Source organism: Natrix helvetica, assembly GCF_964273705.1.
Source record: "Natrix helvetica genome assembly, contig: HAP1_SCAFFOLD_216, whole genome shotgun sequence".
NCBI classification, from domain to species: domain Eukaryota; kingdom Metazoa; phylum Chordata; class Lepidosauria; order Squamata; family Natricidae; genus Natrix; species Natrix helvetica.
Window position 1 is genome coordinate 1 of NW_028113560.1, and position 20,035 is coordinate 20,035.

The 20,035-nt window shown below is 42.2% G+C and overlaps 1 protein-coding gene across 1 annotated transcript; it reads left to right on the forward strand.

Moving 5' to 3' along the window:
* Nucleotides 1-604: 604 nt before the first annotated feature.
* Nucleotides 605-19,907, forward strand: LOC309382336 (nucleoporin p54-like). The gene is made up of 12 exons (XM_081971839.1): nucleotides 605-844; nucleotides 2,829-2,903; nucleotides 3,638-3,778; nucleotides 4,814-5,040; nucleotides 5,233-5,420; nucleotides 7,174-7,370; nucleotides 9,391-9,445; nucleotides 10,568-10,661; nucleotides 13,471-13,578; nucleotides 15,315-15,434; nucleotides 16,528-16,638; nucleotides 17,637-19,907. The coding sequence occupies exons 1-12, from the start codon at nucleotides 628-630 to the stop codon at nucleotides 17,763-17,765; spliced, it is 1,662 nt and encodes a 553-aa protein (XP_081827965.1). The 5' UTR covers nucleotides 605-627; the 3' UTR covers nucleotides 17,766-19,907.
* The last annotated feature ends 128 nt before the right edge of the window (nucleotides 19,908-20,035 follow it).

The window sequence follows — 20,035 nt, forward strand, 5'->3', positions numbered from 1 at the left end:
TTGCATTAAGGAATGCCTTTCAGCTAAATGAAATCTAAATAAGATGGGGAGGATCCAGTAACATCTTTCTAATATAAGGGAACCCTATCTGATTTGTGGTAGGTTTTGTATAGCTTTTAATCTACCCAATGGTAAACCCTAATGCAGGGGTGTCCAAACTTGGGAACTTTAAGACTTGTGGACTTCAACTCCCTGCTGGCTGGGGAATTCTGGGAGTTGAAGTCCACAAGTCTTAAAGTTCCCAAGTTTGGACACCCCTGCCCTAATGCATTCAGTTTTGGTCACCATGATTAAAAAAAAGATGTTGAGACTCTTGAAAAAGTGTAGAGCAGAGCAACAAAGATGATTAGGGGACTGGAGGCTAAAGCATATGAAGAAGGGTCGCAGGCATTGGCTATGCCTAGTCTAATGAAAAGAAGGGCTGCAGCTGACATGATAGCAGTGTTCCAATATTTGAGGAGCTGTCATAGAGAGGAGGCGGTTGGGCCTACTTGGTGTCTAATTCTGCTTATTAAAATAAAATTGCCCTAAAAAATTAGGAACAGAAAAATTGCTTGTGTTTTACAATTCCTGCTATTGGTTTTCTTGTATTTCTTCTAGTACTTAAGAAATGGTTTTATTGCTTCAATGTTTGATTTCTCACTGACTTTATCTTGCTTTCTTTATGCTTCCTACTCATCAGGATTTGGTGGGCTTGAAGCAGCAAATTCCACTGCCACTGGGTTTAATTTTGGGGGTTTTGGATTAACTGCTAACCCTGCAGTGAATTTTAATGTTGGGAATTTTGGTGTCTCTACTACTTCGGCGCCACCGTTTAATTTTGGTAACAGCCTGGCCAGCGCAGGTAGAGAATATTCATGTGATGCTCGTAATTATTTTGCTTTTGGAGGGATCCAAGAATTCAGTTTACACTTGCCAGTTTTTTAAAGTTCCATCCATGAACAAGTTGCATTAAAATCTGTAAGAAGTCCTTCAAGCCTAAGTTTTGACAAAACATTTCTCTGCTTTTATTATTCATTTTAAAAATAATTTACATGTGATTTCTACCTGAAATGATTTATTTATAAAAGAAAAGCCAGAGTTTGTGAGATGGGCAGCCTATACATTTTAATAAATAACATTTATAGACCACCCCAATCTATTATGACTCTGGATGCATACAAAATATATTGGAAAAATAGTCTGCCTTGCAGTGAAATGGACATCAAGATTAACACATAATGAATAATAATAATAAAGCACAATTAACAATAGACCAGAATAACAGCAGTCAAAAGCAGAACGTTATTCATGGGTCCATCATCCACCTTAGCATAAAGCCTGATGTTACAGCCAGGATGCATTAAATAGTTCCAGAAATTTGCCAGATTTCTTCATTGTTTTGTCAGGAGTAATAACTAAAAACTCAGCAGTGCTTAGGGATTTAGGAATTATCATGAATAAGTGTTCCCATTTCTAACAGTAGCTGCATGAAAAAAATAGCAGAAATCAGGTTAACTCCATAGCTAAGACATTAAGAACGATCAACTGAGAGCTAAAGTAAAATTCACACAGAGCTGTAAGTTGATTTTTATTGCATTTTTAATGATGAAAGGGACTCACCTACATACACAAACGTGCAAATGTGTTTGTACGTGTAAGATATATAGTATCCTGGCAAATATTTTCAGTTACACTTCCAGTGTATGTCTTTGAGTCTGTGTATATGAACGTGTTTTGAAATCATGTGGATCAAGATTGGGATATGATATTTTTTTTGCCCAAATGAGATGAACCCAATGTTACTTGCAGGGATACAGAGTTGTAATTAGATGGCCAAACAATTTCATATTTTAAAGGTATTTGTTTTCTGTTTCTTGAATTCTTGGACTCTGCTACATTTATATATATATTTCCCATTTCCTATGTCTCTTCATTGGATTTCAATTATCATGAATCCACCATGCTTTTCTCAAGGTTCTGTGGAAAAACAAATCGTATACGATCAGCAGCCCCCCCCCCCAAAATCCCAGCTGACTTTGATTCAAAACATTCAACATCAAAAACTTTTTGTTTTTTTAAAAAAATCTATTTTTGCTGACTTTAATAGTAATTATCTTTACTTACTTTACTTTACTTTATTTCAAACTTTTATACCGCTCCCTCTCCCAAAAGGGACTCTCTACTTACCTCTATTTTTTTTGTATATATCTTTTGTATTAATTGTAGCTGCTCGTATATGAAATTATCTTCATTTCATAGTTCCCATCATTTCTGTGCTACGTATGCAGACATTTCAACATTCAGTGCATTGTGAATTCATATTCACTGTTAAAACAATCACCACCTTAAGTGGTAATCCTAATAACACTCTTTTGTGATTAGTTGGAATTGTTTCTTCAGTATGCATTTCCTGTGGAGCTGGTTTGCAAGGAAAAATGCAGAAAGGATATAGAACTGTGATTTGACCACTACTACAATTCATGGGGAAATGCTGGCTGGGGAATTCTGGGAGTTGAACTCCACACATGTTCAAGCAGCTTGAGAAATGCCGGCCTTCAGTAAATATGTCACCTCCTTATCTGAGTTGTGAGCAAATATATATTATTATTAGATTTTCTCCCCCCCCCCCCCAAAAAAAAAGACTTGCAAGTATATGTACTTTTTCCCAAACAATAAACTAACACTGGCTATTTTCTGCCGTCGCTGGATCTTGTGTGAGTATCAGATCACATCAGCCTCATTCATTTGTCACCATCTCTCTTCTCCAATCAGCATGCTGTCATTGAACAATTGGTTGCCTTGCGAAAAGTGATCCTCCTTTTAATTTACATAATTTGGTTTCCTAGGAGCTTTTGGGGGGTTTGGGACCACCAACACCACCGCGGGGTCCACCTTCAGTTTCTCAACTCCTACAAATACAGGTAAGCAGCTGAAAGTCACTTGTGTAGAGATGGCTTTCTGATTAAAATACATGCATATTATTAAGGGCAATTACCATAATTTTTGGAGTATAAGTCGCACTCCCCCCCCCCCCCCCGAAAGACAGTGAAACTTTAGGTGCATCTTATATACCAAATGTAGCCAAAAACCTGAGGCACGGAGGAGGCAGTCTGGAATAGCTGATTGGGGGTGTTCTGGGAGGTCAATCCCCCCGCCAATCAGCTGCTCAGGCTGCAATAATGTGCTGAAGCTGACCTGGCTGTTCTCCATTTGCTGCAAGGACGTGTCAAGAGTTTGCAGCAGCAATCGCATTTAGAAAGCACACACAAGTAACTGATTCAGCAGGATTCAAGAACTTATCTTTATGTATACCAAAAGCAGGTTTCCCAACGTGGTAGTTCAGCAGAGGAGAGAAGTTTCAGATATCAGCACAGCATGCAGCTTTAGTACAAAACAAGCCACGCCCAGGCTCCTTGCTCTCTCCTTGTTGCTCTCACAGCAAATACTGTTTGTTTCCAAATAGCTCTCAACTCTCTCACACACTGACAGGACGCTAGGCAGATGAATGCCATAGATGCTGGTAGGCAGAGGCAGACTTTTTTCCCCTTATTTTCCTCCCCAAAAACTAAGGTGCGTCTTATCCTCTGGAGTGTCTTATACTCTGAAAAATACGGCAGCTTGCTTCGTGGCTGACTTTCTTTGTCTTTCCCTCCAGGGTTGTTTGGAGCTACCCAGAACAAAGGTTTCGGTTTCGGTACCACCTTTGGAACAGCCCCAACTACAGGAACTGGGCTTGGCACCGGCTTGGGAACCGGTTTGGGCTTTGGTGGTTTCAACACTCAGCAGCAGCAACCAAGTAAGTACAGGTTATCCTTTGACTTACGAACACAATTGAGCCCCAACGTTTTCTGATGCTAAGTGAGACAATTGTTAAGTAAGATTTGCACAGATTTCCCAACCTTCCTTTCCAACCTTAAGGGAATCTCTGCACTTGTTAAGTTAGTAACACAGTTGCTAAATGAATCTGGCTTCCCCATTGACTTTGCTTGTCAGATGGAGGCAAGAGATGATCACGTCACAAGCACACACGCATACCCCGGGACATTGCAACCATGATAAATATGAACCAGTTGCCAAGTGTCCGAATTTTGATCACATGACCCTGGGGATGCTGCAACGGTCGTCAGTGTGAAAAACGGTCATAAGTCACTTTTTTTTCAATGCCGTTGTAACTTTGAATGGTCGCTAAATGAACTGCTATGTCGAGGGCTGCCTGTATTTTACAGCTGGTCCTCATACTTACAACCATTGCAGCATCCCTCTGATCACCTGATGATCACACCTGCAACCAGCACTTATTTATGATGGTTGCAATATCACCAAATCACGCCGTCGCTATTTGAAACCTTCCCAGCTGGCTCCTGACAAGCCAAGTCAATGGGGGAAAGAGGAGAGGAAGTTGGTAATCATGCTCACATGATGTCTTATTTAATGACCATGGCAAAAAAAATATCTTTAAAGTTGATTTGTGGCTTCACTGAAAGACCGCACCATTTAAACCAGGGGAATCTCCAACCTTGGCAACTTTAAGACGTGTGGACTTCAACTCCCAGAATTCCTCAGCCAGCATGGAATTCTGGGAGTTGAAGTCCACAGGTCATAAAAGGGCTATAGTTTTCCACTCCTGCTCTATAACAGGGATCTCCAACCTTGGCAACTTGAAGCTGGCTGGGGAATTCTGGGAGTTGAAGTCCACCTATCTTCAAGTGGCCCAGGTTGAGAAACACTGCTGTAGATTATGAAATACTTTTTTTTAAAGTGTTGGAGGTAATCTGGGAGGGTATTAGATTTGATCTGCCTCTTAATAGCGGATCTTCTAATCCAACTCTAGCACTTGGAGGTCTCTTCAGCCAGACTGTTCAAGCCCCTGCACAGTCCAACCAGCTAATCAATACAGCGAGCGCGCTTTCCGCCCCGAGCCTCTTGGGAGATGAGCGAGATGCCATTTTGGCCAAGTGGAATCAGCTGCAGGCATTTTGGGGCACAGGCAAAGGGTATTTCAACAACAACATTGCCCCCGTGGAATTTACGCAGGAGAACCCATTCTGCAGATTTAAGGTAGGAGGTCTTTCTCCTTGTGTCTGGATCCAAACATTTGGTTGGTTGGGTTAGCTGTTCCATCTGCTGGGACTTTAAAGATAATCTTCTCTGTGTCAGCTCAGTGTTCATTTTTAATGCCGCCTTAGCGCTGTGTTGATACAGAAAAAGAGTGAGCTTCTGCAGCTGAAAAGACAATTGTCTCTTTTACAGGCCGTGGGCTACAGCTGCATGCCCAACAACAAGGACGAAGATGGCTTGGTGGCCCTAGTCTTCAATAAAAAAGAAAACGAGATCCGTGGTCTGCAGCAGCAACTGGTGGAATCGTTGCACAAAATCCTGGGTTCAAACCAGACGCTCACAGTCAACGTAGAAGGTTTAAAGACAATGCCTGATGACCAGTAAGACAATTGGATAGTCTATATCAGGGGTGTCCAAACTTGGGAACTTTAAGACTTGTGGACTTCAACTCCCAGAATTGGCTGGGGAATTCTGGGAGTTGAAGTCCACAAGTCTTAAAGTTCCCAAGTTTGGACACCCCTGGTCTATATAAACCCCACAAGAGTGGCGCAGCACTTAGAGTGCAGTATTTCAGACTAACAATAAAGGGGAATATTTGTAGCTCAGATTGGAATGAGAGTTCCTTGTGTTTTGACCGAGGCTTCCCAAGAGCATGAAGCAAACTCCTTGTCCCGACAAAACCCCCTTTTATTAATTTACTGTGAATTCTGCTCATCCAGCAAAGTCTTTCAAGGGAGGATTTATAGTCACAGACCTTCTCTGGCTTGGAGAGCTGCCAGGCTGATATCCACAAAACTTGCCAAGGAGTGTCAGAGAGTCACGAACCAATTAAGCGAACTGATTGTCTCCTGCAAACTCCACTCCCCTTTCACTCCTCTTTTATTTCCTCTAGGAGGGGCCATTCAGCGTCCACCTGTGGCCTTACTCCCAAGTCGACTCTGTTCTTTAGCTGTTCCCTTCGTCTGGCAGCTCTGTGCATGCGCACACTGGGAACAGGCTCCAGCTAATCAGAGTTGATGATGTTACCTAGCTTGGGTAATGAAACATCTGCAAGAAAACAAGCAAGCGTGGAGAGCATTAAGGACCCCCTCATTTCAGGCTAATTGTGCCCACAGCCTATAGTTTAATTCTGAGCAGCTCAAGGTTGAGTCAGCCTTATATCCTTCTGTAAAATGAGGACCCCAATTGTTGGGGGCCATAGTCTGATTCTGCAAACCGCTTAGAGAGGGCTGTAAAGCACTATGAAGCGGTATGCTATTGTTATATTTTATCCTGCCATCTATAATAGCCTGAAGTTTCCCAGACCAAGGCTAAACTTAAGATCTGTTTTATTTAGATGGCCTCCAATAAAACTGTCTTATTCATTTGTCCCCTGCCCATCTCCTCAGTAGTTCACACAACACACTGGAGTTTAAGAGAGTGTTGTTGTTTTGCTGAATGCATCGGGTAAACTCCATTGTCATTATTTTTAAACAATGGCTTAGATTTGGGTTGCATGAATAGAATCGTACTTTGTTCAGTAAATGCTGGTTAAACTATAACTTAAGTGCAGATGTGCGGAGTGCTACTTCTGACCTATCAGTCTCCCCGGTAGAAAAAAAGAGAAATTCATCCCGAGGTTTTTCATCCTGGGGAAATTCACCTGTACCCTTTTCCCCTTCTTCGTATGGTCCAATAAGACCTAACAGAAAAGGTATTTTCCCCCTTAGGTTTTCATTATCAGTTCTTAGGATCCACTGTGAGATTTTCCTCTGAAAACAACGAGAACAGAAGAGGGAGAGATCTTACTTCCTTAAAATGTTCAGTTGGTTACCTTTGCAGTGTGCCACTTGAGTCCAAATAACTACACAATTCAGAAATCTTTCACGGGTTAATCCTCGACTTGCAACCGTAATTGAGCCTGTAATTTTGGTCATAAGTCATGGTCATTAAGCAGGCTGCCGTGTGACCCCCATTGGATTTCAAAACCCCAAATGCAGCCATGTGACCATGAAGAGGCAGTTGTCAGGACTTCAAATCTGGCTTGTGTGTCCCTTGGAGTCCATCGTAACTTTGAAGAGTTGCTAAGCGACCAGTCGTAAGTCGGGGACTCTGCCCGCCTGTCACACCTGAATCCTTTCCCTGATCTTTTAGAACAGAAATAGTGATCTATGTGGTTGAACGGTCACCCAACGGGACTTCCAGGCGGGTTCCAGCCACCACCCTGTATGCGCACTTCGAACAAGCCAACATCAAACTCCAGTTGCAGCAGCTTGGCGTGACCTTCAGCATGGCCAGGACTGAGCTCTCCCCAGCCCAGGTCAAGCAGTTGCTACAGCATCCTCCTGCAGGTAAGCCGGGCTTGGGGTGGATGATCCAGCATTCCTCTCCTACAAGCAAGAGAACGAACGGGTATTTCTGAGGAAGTGAACGTTTGAGCGACTCTTGGAGCAAATGGCTTACAAAGGGAGAGAGCTAGCTCCGTCAACAAGGCTTGAGACTTTGGAGTCTGCTTTTACCCACAATTTGGAAAGATCGCAAGTGGTCTTCTCACTAAATGTCTGTGAGGTTGTTTGGACAGTGTTGACAGTTTCCAAAGGATGCCACATTGGGACAGGAAGGAAAGCATATTTGTTGAGTCTGTCAGCCCTGAGCATGAAACCAGTGAGAGGCCTCTACTTAAGATAAACCAATTTCCTGTGTTGGTGTTACATTTAAGCAAGGGGAAACTCTTTATCATTCAGTTGTCTTTGACCCATTAAAGAGAAAGTCCTTCCCCTTTCTCTCTCTTTCCCCTTCCTTCCTTCCCTCCCCCCTTTTCTATCTTTACTTCTCATTTCATTCCTTCCATCCATTCATCCACCCTTCTTCTCCCTTTCCTTCCTTCCTTCCTTCCATCCATCCACCCTTCTCCCTTTCCCTTCCTTCCTTCCATCCATCTACCTTTCTTCTCCCTTTTTCTTCCTTCCTTCCCCTTTCTCTCTCTTTCCCCTTCCTTCCTTCCCTCCCCCCTTTTCTATCTTTACCTCTCATTTCATTCCTTCCTTCCTTCCATCCATTCATCCACCCTTCTCCCTTCCTTTCCTTCCTTCCATCCATCTACCCTTCTCCCTTTCCCTTCCTTCCTTCCATCCATCTACCTTTCTTCTCCCTTTTTCTTCCTTCCTTCCCCTTTCTCTCTCTTTCCCCTTCTTTCCTTCCCTCCCACCTTTTCTATCTTTACCTCTCATTTCATTCCTTCCTTCCATTCATTCATCCACCCTTCTCCCTTTCCTTCCTTTCCTTCCTTCCATCCATCCACCCACCCTTCTCCCTTTCCCTTCCTTCCTTCCATCCATCCTCCTCCCTTCCTTCCATCCATCCATCCATCCATCCTTCTTCTCCCTTTCCCTTCCTTCCTTCCATCCATCTACCTTTCTTCTCCCTTTTTCTTCCTTCCTTCCTTCCTTCCTTCCTTCCTTCCTTCCTTCCATCCATCCACCCACCCTTCTCCCTTTCCCTTCCTTCCTTCCATCCATCCTCCTCCCTTTCCCTTCCTTCCATCCATCCATCCATCCATCCATCCTTCTTCTCCCTTTCCCTTCCTTCCTTCCATCCATCTACCTTTCTTCTCCCTTTTTCTTCCTTCCTTCCTTTCCTTCCTTCCATCCATCCACCCACCCTTCTCCCTTTCCCTTCCTTCCTTCCATCCATCCTCCTCCCTTTCCCTTCCTTCCATCCATCCATCCATCCTTCTTCTCCCTTTCCCTTCCTTCCTTCCATCCATCTACCTTTCTTCTCCCTTTTTCTTCCTTCCTTCCTTCCTTCCTTCCTTCCTTCCTTCCTTCCTTCCTTCCTTCCTTCCTTCCTTCCTTCCTTGCATCCATGTTTTATATGGCTTCCCATATCACACAAGTGCCTCTAGGCAGCATACAAAGACTAAAACCACACACACACACACACAACCCCTGGTATTCAAAGATTTAGGGTTTGTTACATGAATGAGTCGCAGAAATGTGATTATGTTATTTATTTCCTTATTAATAAAATTCATATAGCTGCCCATCTCACCCAGAGCAGCTACATACATTTGCTTATACCCTCATCCTTCCTTAGCATTTGAAAAAAGAGCCTTTACATAACCCTGAGGATCTGATTTAAATCGGTTTACATGCTAACTTAAAAGGAAAAGCTCTTAGATCTTAATTGGCATGGTATGTTTATCATTTTATCTAGAACTTTGAGCATTTTAACTAAACTTTAAAGGTCTAATGATTAAGACATAAGGGATATTTCTGTTGAAAAGAAAGGCGAACTTTTTTTAAAAAAAAATCCTTTGTTACGCTAATAAAAGATGGAGAAGGAATCAGTTCTATTCTTCTCCCTTTACAGGTGTTGATCCTATCATTTGGGAACAGGCCAAAGTGGACAACCCCGAGCCTGAAAAGTAAGGGGGCTTGCAAGATGACTCATAAGAAGCAGACTTTTGTAGCAATTTGCGAAAAGAATAACAACATTTTCCAGAGGAGAAATGGAGAAATTGAAATAATTGGCTTAGAAAACAAAACAAAAAAAGATTCTTCCTGCAAAGTGGCTGCTTTGATGATTAGTTGTAGTTTGGAAGAACTTTTTTTTCTCTCCCATATTAAATTACCTCTTCTCATCTCCGCAGTTTTGTTCTCAATTTCCCCCCCTTCTTTCTAAGTCCGTCTCCATTTTTCTTCTTTCTGTTAATGAAAAACATCAATTTTTATAAAGTTAAAAAACAAAGGCTCCTAATTATCTCTGTAAGAAATCTTGCTTTTTGTTTTTTTTACCTCTCTGATGTACAAAAGAATTATTCCTTTACTCTGTAGATTTATAGCACTTATTCTATTTCTCCTGTGGCACCAGCGGTATTTCATTTAAATTAGTGTTTCTCAAACCTCAGTGACTTTTAAGGCGTGGACTCCAACTCCCAGAATTCCCCATGGTTGGCTGGGGAATTCTGGGAGTTTCCTATCAGTTCTACACACTTTGTGCGCGCGCATAGCACTCTAAAGACCGCCCTCAGGGTCAGCGCTGGTGAGCTTAGCTCAGCTGAGACGCAGCAATCCACTTTGCCACGCGAATCAGCTGAGCTTAAAAAACAAGTGAATATGGGGCAGGGAGTGACGGGCAGGAGGGCGGGGCCAACCAGAGGTGGTATTTGCTGGTTCTCCAAACTACTCAAAATTTCCGCTACCGTTTCGCCTGAACCGTCCCGAATCAGCTCAATACCACCTCTGGAATCCACATATCTTAAAAGTCAATGAGGTTTGAGAAACACTGGCTTCAATTATTGTTCAATCTACGGATCTGCAAGGTAATAATTGCCCCGCCTTTTAAATTGTGTTTTTATTTTTTTATTTTTCTCATTTGTATTATCTTACTTTAGAATACATAGTTTTATTAATGACCGCATTCATTTTCAACTGCTCTCCGTATATCACACCAGGGCTCCTTTGGGAAGAAGGGATAAAACTGGAAGTTGGCAACAGTTGGCCCTTCCATCTAATTTTTGCTGTATCCATGCTCTTCACTTCCGCAGGCTGATTCCAGTCCCAATGGTTGGCTTCAAGGAACTCTTGAGGAGGTTGAAAGTTCAAGACCAAATGACAAAGCAGCATCAGAGCCGACTGGACGTAAGTGTCCACTCTTTGACCCTGCCCCTCTATTCCGAAATACTTAAGGCTTGACCACGGATGGTGGAGATGGCAATGGCACCTAGACTTGTATACCTCTTTACAGTCCACCCTAAGATGGATTTCTGGAGGTGGCTGCTAGAGTGACAGCAGACTCCCCCTCCTCCCCCCCTCACTCTCTGCTCCCCACTTCTCCATCTTTTTAACTAGTCATATGGATGTATTTTCTTTGCTTTCTTTTTCTTCGTTTATTTTATTCTATTATTTTACTTTCACTTTGTTTAAACTTCCTTTTTTTATTATTGTAAGCTGCCTAAAGTAGTCCCATGGTGAAATAGGCAGCAAATAAATTTAATTATTATTATGGCAATAGCACTTAGACTTATATACCGCTTCATAGTGCTTTACAGCCCCCTCTAAGCGGTTTACAGAGTCGGCCTACGCCCCCCCCCCCAAAAAAAAAAAACAACAGTCTGGGTTCTCATTTTACCGACCTCGGAAGATTGGAAGGCTAAGTCAACCTTGAGCCGGTGCTAATTGAACTGCTGGCAGCCGACAGTCAGCAGCATTAGCCTGCAGTATTGCATTCTAACCACTGCGCAACCGTGGCCCAACTAAGAAAATGTTAAGCATCTGTTGACGGAATAAATTCCCAAAACAATATCGTAAATATTTGGTCCTTAGTAGTGTCTAGTTTTGATGTTTGCTGCCTGTATAAGGATTGCCTTGTATAAGTTAATATTTGTATTGCCTTGAACATAGGAAAAGCCACCATTTTTGGAACGGGAGATGTTTTCCTGTTGCTACTCTTCTGCCTGACCATTAAATCTCTAATGCTTGTGGCTTTTAAGGCTTGTTTGAGAGCTAATGTACAATTCCAGAATCCAAGAGTCATGAAATCTGTGATGCAGAAACCATCTTAGCCAGCCATCAATGAAGCAAGGGAGTGTATTAGAACACTCCTAATTGCTTCTGGGAGGAAAATGTGGACTGGCTCAAAAGGAAGATGGCTTTGAATTTTACACTACTTTAGTACATGCTCGGAGCTCAGTGCAGAAACGATAGTTGGAGAGAGATCATCCCGCTATCTGCCTAGATCAGTGATGGCGAACCTATGGCACGCGTGCCACAGGTGGCACGCAGAGCCATTTGTCAGGTCACGTGAGGCGCTGCCCTATCAGCTGGCATGCGCGTGCTGGCCAGCTGATTTCACCCTTTTATAAAGCCATTTTTTGCCCTCCCCAGGCTCCAGAGGCTTTATAGGAGCCTGGGGAGGGCGAAAAGAGCCTCCACCCCCACCCCACCCCCGGAGGCCCTCTGGAGGTTTCATGAGCTTCCTTGATGCCTTTGGAGCGCTCAAGACGACCCTCCGAGGAAACCGGAAGTCACTTCCTGTTTGCTCGGAGGGTCGTTTTGAGCGCTCCGAAGGCTTCAGGGACCGTCCGGAGGCTTCCCTGACGCCTCCGGAGGACTTCCGGGGGGGGGAGGCTGTTTTTGCCCTCCCCGGGCTCCTATAAAGCCTCTGGAGCCTGGGGAGGGCGTAAAAAGCATGTAAAAATGGGGGGGAGCGCCTGTAGCACGCGCATGCGCACTGGGGGGGGTCACACATTGCATTATGGGTGCGGTACGCCCGCACATGACCCCCCTGCGCTCCCCCCAGTTATGGCATGCAAGCCAAAGAAGGTTTGCCATCGCTGGCCTAGATATTGATAGACAGATCTTCCTTTTCCCCTTTCTCTTCTTTTCCTCCACAGCGCTAAACTCAGGAAGTATATCTAAAAGCCATATCTTTTTGCCCAACCATACCGTTTTTTTCCCGAAAATAAGACAGAGTCTTATTTTCTTTTGACCCGCAAAATAAGCGCTTGGTCTTATTTTCGGGGAGGTATTGCTATTTTTGAGATGCAGGAGGCAGCGAGCATGGTTACCTCATGGCTGCTGCTGTGTTGCAATATTTTCAGGGAGGGCTTTTTTTAGCGTATGTACTCAAAAGCCCGATTGGGCTTATTATTCAGGGAAACAGGGTAAAAAAAAATAAGGCATTTGTCTTTGGTGCTTTAATCTAGTTCCGACAACAAATGTTACGTATTTGCTTGCTTATACATTAATTTCTATACTGTCCAATGCAGCGGTGGTGGGCGGTGTATAAACCAAATAAAAGAAGCATCCAACGATTGCCTCAATTAAAATCTTAAGACCACAGTAAAAAAAATTAGGACAATAGCTCCCTAACTCAGCTAGAAGCCAGATGCCTTTTTTCTAAAAGGAAAGTTTTTAAATACCAGAATGGGAGGGGACCAAGTGCATCTTTGACAGGGTCCATGTGCCTCTCACCTGCCAGGGTGAAAAATTGAAAAGCTAAACCCACTTTCCAAGTGATCTTTGTTGGAATCATAGAGATGCAGTTGAATTTTGGGCCATTGTATGAATGGAAATACAAGGAAAGGGCGTTTTACTGGGAGAAAAACATAGTCCTGTTTGTTCAAGTAGCAGAATGGAATCAATTTATCCAGCATCTCAGGAGACACAGTTGTGTCAGAGCAAAGTGTGGGGTTTGTCACAGATGATTTTTTTTTGTGTGCGTGTGTGTATCTGTGTGCAGGTGTACCTAGAGATAGTGAGAAAAAGAATTGAGAGTGATCATTTATTTCTAAAATGACAGTGACTCTGAATGGAGTTGCTTCCAGTTCTGTGAGTACCCAAGAGGAAATGGAAAAGGTGAAAAGATTCTAGAAATGGAACCAAATCGATTGTTCAAATTGAATTTCTTTGTCTGTGCATCTGAGCTAATCCCTCTTTTTATCTGTAGATTATATCAGAAGATATAAGTGAGCTTCAGAAAAACCAGACTACAACTATGGCCAAAATCGCTCAGTACAAGAGAAAGCTAATGGATCTTTCCCATCGAACTTTGCAGGTAAGCCTGTGCTGGCAGATTTTTATTTTTATTTTTTTATATTTTTTAGCCTTTCAGTAAAAGAAAATGGAGCATTACGTAAGCTTAAAAATGTAAGAGATCCAAAAAACTTCCGTTCAGTCAGGAAGTCAACCTGAGGAGATGGCCTTAGATTCAGCTGGAGAAGAAAGTATGTTCTAGTCTAATAAACGTACAAAAATGCAATTACACTTTCCAAAGGTTGCAGTGCTGTTTTATCAATTTATTGAAGTTATATTTAGTCCATCTGCTAACCAACAAATAGTGGCTAAGATGCTGAGCTTGTCGATCAGAAAGGTCGGCAGTTTGGTGGTTCAAATCCCTAGCGCCGTGTAACAGAGTGAGCTCCCGTTACTTGTCCCAGCTTCTGCCAACCTGTATCTGCCACTTCTATTTATCTCCGACCCCTGCGTTTTGTCCCCAGAGCTAGGGTGGGACTTCTCTAGCAGCAGTGGCTCTTCCCTCCCAAGGATCAGCCTACAGATTTCCACTGCCCTCCTCTCCTCTGCCTTCTGTGCATCCGTACGTCAGGCACTGGACCCAGCCATTTCTCCTCTTCCTCATCAGCGACCTCCAGACCTGGGGGCTCTTGACTCTCCATCTGAGGGCCAACAGGCTCTGCCTCTGTCTCTCTCTCCTCCAGCTCCATTCCCTCTTCCCCCTCAGAACTCCCAGATTGCCTTGAGCACTGTCCCCTAGAGTTGCGAACGACGTGTGAGGGAAACCTTTACCTTTATCTTAGCCGACAAAAATCTATGCATTGGCAACAGGAATTTTCATAAATATAAGTTAATGAATGTATTAAAAATATGACCTATAACGTATAGTAGAAAATTGCTTGATGAAGAAAGGAATGAACAGAACATTTGTAGAGGATAAGAGAAATATGCATAGAAATACCTCCAAATATTGGCAAGATTCTGCAATCGATGTAAGGATGTAATAATGACCTAAATAGAGACTGAATTACTAAGGTCTGCTACAAAATCGTTTTTCTATCTTCTCTTCCCATCTATCTAGTCTATATATATATAAAACATCTGTGGGTGTTCCAGCATAACTCCTGAACGCCTGGGCTGCTGAAATGAAAAGGACTGAATTATCTCTATGTCAAGTCACAGTACTTTTGACAATGATAGTGTGCATTTTGGATTCAAGTTCTGTTAAGATATAGCCTGTTGTGCCTTAAAATGGCTTCTACTATACAGCACAATGGGGTTGCCATCGTAATGGCTTCACAGTACTCCACAAGGGGGCTCCCTCTAATACAGGATTGGGATAAATACATACCTGGGCTACGCTGGGTTATCAGCTAGTTATATATAAAGAAAAGCAGTGCCGGGTTCTGCAAAAGCTAGCCAGAGGGACCATGCCTTTTCTCTCTTAGTATATGTTACAGGTTTTACATCTCCCTGTGAAACCTCCACATTGCCCTTGTGGCTAAAAGTAGGTAGTAAGCAGCCCTTGTCAGTCACAGCAAACCAGAACACAGTATATAACATGAGAGCAAACCCCACTCCCTACTAGCACTGATGATGTTCCCTAGTTGGGTAATGAAATGTCTGCAAGAAGTCAGGTTGGGCCAGGTTCTCCCTGCTTCCCAAAGGATTAACTTCCTTTACAGAATACTGGCAACACTTTACCAGTTGACATCTTCTGGGAACTTCACAAATACATCTTCTGAGACGAGTAATAGTTTTTAAAAATATGTGTTGCAGGTGTTAATCAAGCAAGAGATCCAGAGGAAAAGCGGGTATGCCATCCAAGCGGACGAGGAGCAGCTCCGGGTGCAGCTGGATACGATTCAGTGCGAACTCAACGCCCCTACCCAGTTCAAGGTGAGCAGCTCAGAAAGTTGCGGTGGGATCCCTAACCTCAGACATAACTAAGAGACTCCCAAGAATGGATCAAATAGGTTTGTGTGTTGTTGATCTCCATATTACAAGAATCTCACCGGATTATCTGCCTTCTCTCAGGAAATGGCAGTATTCTGACCCGGCTCTCAAACACGACAAGCCCTCTGTAGTTAAGGCCAAGCGCTTATTTCAGGGGTCAAAAGAAAATAAGACCCTGTCTTATTTTCGGGGAAACACGGTAGAACAGAATAAAAGAACTTCATTGTCACTTTGAATGTACACTAATCGGCATACATTAAAATAAAATGTCATTAATAACTAACTAACTGGTAAAAACAATTTGGATATAAACTATAATATGGGACCTGGGGAAAAGATTTACTAATTTTATTAATATTTTTTTGTTGTTGTTTAGATTTTGTTATAAAGATGCAATCTCTCCGGGGTACTTATAAATTCTAGCAATAAATTTTTGTCTAGATTTATTATAATATAAATATAAATGAATCTAGACAAAAGCACGTTTAAACAAATATAGTTAAATGAGAATGATGGTATATTGATGGTATAAAGATTTTTGATTTAAAATGTACAATTCAATATGAATGAAATATAAAGAATGATTGTAGTAACGCACATAATTTAATTGTAACCAATCGACATGCTTTCTGGAAGATGTAATGAAGAATGTTTTTGTGTGTGTTTTTTGTTTAATTAAAACAATAAAAAAAAATGTCATTGCATACAGCCCTCAAAGGGGTCACCCCTTCCAATCTACACTACATAACCATGATTGCACCGTTAGTGAGAAGCTAATGAGTTAGGTCATCTTCCACCTTACCCAAATGCTTTAAAATTGTAAGCAGTGAAATCACACTTTTGAATGCTTTTCCGTGCAAAACAACAGCCATGAAGATCCTTTCCATCCAAGGCACTTAATTTTATAGACAGAAAGGGTTTTTTTGTTTTTTGTTTTTGTCGATAGGAAACCGCAACCAAAATAACGCAGCTCGTTCTTCCGTCTCATTTCATGAATGCGTAAACTAGATTTGAATTGCGTAACGGTCTCTTCCAGGGTCGGCTGAATGAGCTGATGTCACAGATCCGAATGCAAAACCACTTTGGAGCTGTCAGAACCGAAGAGAGATACTACATCGACGCAGACCTCTTACGGGAAATCAAACAGGTGTGGAGTGACTGGAATTAGGAGTTTGACAGCCCTGGTCTAGTGGTTAAGGCACCAGGCCAAAAGCTGGGAGACTGTGAGTTCTGATCCCGCCTTAGGCATGAAAGCCAGCTGGTTGGCTTTTAATCACCAGGAGGTGGTGAGTTCTAGTCCCATCTTAGATGTGAAAGCCGCCTGGGTGATTTTGGTCCAATCACTGTAGGACAGTGTTGGGGAACCTTTTCGGCACCAAGTACTGAAAAGTACGTGTGTGCATTCATCAGAGCCGTACTCCAGAAAAGCTGAACTTCCAGGTTCTAGCGTCCATGCGCACCCAACAATCAGCTGGCTGGCATGCATGTGCACACTGGTTTTCGGCACTGCCACATGCACGAAGGACAGCTGATGGTCAAACGTGCACGCTCGCCAGAAACCCAGAAGACAAACAGGCAAGGCCGGGCATGTCAGGAGGCATGGCTTCGTGTGCCCCTTTGGGCACGCGTGCCATAGGTTCGTCCTCACGGCTCTAAGCGGCCATGAATTCTAGTCCCACTTTAGGCATGAAAGCCAGTTGGTTGACTTTTGACCAATCACCAGGAAGTGGTGAGTTCTAGTCCCATCTTAGATGTGAAAGCCTGCTGTGTGAGACTGGGCCAATCACTCTCTCTCTCACTTCAACCCACCTCACAGGATGGTCATTATTGAGAAAATAGGAGGAAGGATAGGTGTGTTCACCCCCTTGAGTTACGTATAAAACGAATAAAGACAGGATAAAAATAACAAATGAATGCTGAAAGAAAGCGATCTCAATCAATTTTTCTTTCTTTCTTTCTTTCTTTCTTTCTTCTTTCTTCCTTCCTTCCTTCCTTCCTTCCTTCCTTCCTTCCTTCCTTCCTTCCTTCCTTCCTTCCTTCTTTCTTTCTTTCTTTCTTTCTTTCTTTCTTTCTTTCTTTCTTTCTTTCTTTCTTTCTTTCTTTCTTTCTTTCTTTCTTTCTTTCTTTCTTTCTTTCTTTCCCCAGCATTTGAAGCAGCAGCAAGAAGGATTGAGTCACCTGATCAGTATTATAAAAGATGACCTTGAAGACGCGAAGCTGATAGAACATGGCTTGAATGAGAACCTTCCAGTTAGAGGGGGCGTCTTCAGTTGATCGGCTGGTCCTTTTCCATTGACTCTATGGGCATAGAAAGCACCTTGTTTCCCTTCACTAAAATCCACCAGGTGTGGACCATAAATCTTAGTGAAGCTTCTGAGAGAATGCTAGGGACTTGGCACTCCACCCCGAAGGTCAAAAGGGATAAAGGCTCTAGGGAAAAAAAAAACCCTGCAGTTGATTTTAAGGTGGAAGGATTACTTTGAACACCGCTCCATGATTTAAGCCTGCGTTTCTATTGCGTTCAGCTATGCCTCATTTTTGTTTTTTCCGAACAACACTCACAGTGTTAAATTATCAGTAGGGAAAATAACACACCACCTCTGTATGAGAAACAACAAAAAACAACTGATTTAAAGGAGAAAACGCACCTGCCAATGTTTGGGAAAGAAAAACAAAGGCAAAGGTGTTTCCCACCCCCACCCCTTTGTGCTTAACGGGCACAAAACCCTATAATTTTATATCATTTCATCAGAATTTACAAAGGTAATGAAATCTGCTTTCTTTCTGTTATTCAGCCATATGCTCTTTGTTAACGGATGACTTGTTTTCAAGATTACTTCAGATGGAAACTGGATCTAGGAGTCTTAATCTTGCCCAATCACTAATTAATCTGTTGACCTAAATATCCTATGCGATTCAGAGCTACCGACATCCCTAGCCACCACCTCCTGTTCTCAAGTAATACAACAGAAACCTGCATTTCAAGCTGGACCTGTTGCTTTAATCCCGGACTCTCCAAATCTACAAACTTTAAGACTTAAGGAACTTCAACTCCCAGAACTCCTTAGGCTGCCATGCCTTTCTGGGAGTTGAAGTCCACCAGTCTTATTTGGAGACCCCTGCTTTAACATCCTGCTCCTACGGCACAGCAGAGGAATTGTGCCCTCCGTGTTGCATTTCCTAAAGTGAAAATAAAATCCGTATAAGAAAAGCTTTTACAAAGGGTATTGCTTTATTATATTAGAAATCTAACTGCTGTTGGTTTTTTTTTTTTATGCCAAGAACTGGGGCTGAGGAAATAGCCACAGTAGCGTGCTAGCCTTCTTTCAGATTTCTTGGCCATGAAAGGCAGCTCTTCTTAATAAGTGTTTTTCCAATTGTTATGTTACTAATTGCACCAGGGATAATAAAGGTAGATTGTCAAACTGGACTGTGCTTGCAAGTGAGTTGGCTGCGCTTGGCATCACTCCAAAGTACAATAATCCATATGTGCGCATGTGGTAAAGGTAGCCCAGGTGTGAAATCAAGCCCGTGGATGGTAGCTACTCTGATGTTTTCCATTTGTAGCTTCTGAAAATGTGACAATTGGTCAGTAGATGCAGTTTTAAGGCAATTACTAGAACCCTGTACTTGGGCAGCTACAGGCAAATAAATCCCCATGTTATGCCCCCCCTCCCGCCCCCCCAAGGTCTTACAAATACTTAGAGCAAAATCAACTCAGCATTGCTGTGGTATTCTCCAAAGTGACCGCATCTGCTTGACAGCACGTTTGTAGAAAATTTTTCTGATCGTTACTCATTTGCCAAAATGATTTTGGTCAACAGCAATAGATAGTATTTTTTTTCCTACGGGAAGAACATGGATGGATGATGAGAGATTAATTGGGTCTCCTTTAATTTAGTAACCTGTTAAAAATGTAAGATCCAAGAGGAGACTAAAGAGAAAGAAGACTTAAGTTAATGAATATTGAAGATTGGAACCTATACTTAAGACTGGAATGAAAACCCCTGTATTTTTGAAATTTAGAGGTTAGAAGGATGGTTAGAACCCATTTCTACTATTCTATGTTAACGCCTGTACACAGTGGTTTTGAAAAATAACTGCACTATAGCGATTTTGGAAAAATCTGGAACTCTTGACAAATCAAAACGTAAATGAAATAGTCTTGAAACAAAAGATTTGATTTTGGATTAGACATGATTGTGTAAGTCTTAAATGTAAACTTTTCTTTTGCTAATGTCTTAATCAGCCAAATTTTGCAGTGATCACATAAATATTTTTTTAAATTAGACCCATGTTGAAACTGTAACAAAAAAAGGAAAACGTCCGGTCATTGGATACAATTGATAAAACTTTATTTGTATTATGCTTTAAAATGGAGTAAAGATATTAAAAGCAATGCAGCTTTGATCAGAAGCGTTTGAATTTTCTCAAGCACTATTAAAAAAAAAAAAAAGCTTCAATGCTTCAAAGTTACTGAGGGAAAAATTTTTCCAGATTTTTTTTTTCCTGAAAAGTAAAAATGGCTCCATTGGTAGCACTAA

What these genes read in the sequence shown, in the direction of transcription:
- LOC309382336 (XM_081971839.1), top strand. Translation starts at nt 628, where the DNA reads ATGTTTGATTTCTCACTGACTTTATCTTGCTTTCTTTATGCTTCCTAC. An exon ending in CACTCAGCAGCAGCAACCAA is followed by an intron (nt 3,779 to 4,813) that starts GTAAGTACAGGT and finishes ATCCAACTCTAG; the next exon opens with CACTTGGAGGTCTCTTCAGC. An exon ending in ACCCATTCTGCAGATTTAAG is followed by an intron (nt 5,041 to 5,232) that starts GTAGGAGGTCTT and finishes TCTCTTTTACAG; the next exon opens with GCCGTGGGCTACAGCTGCAT.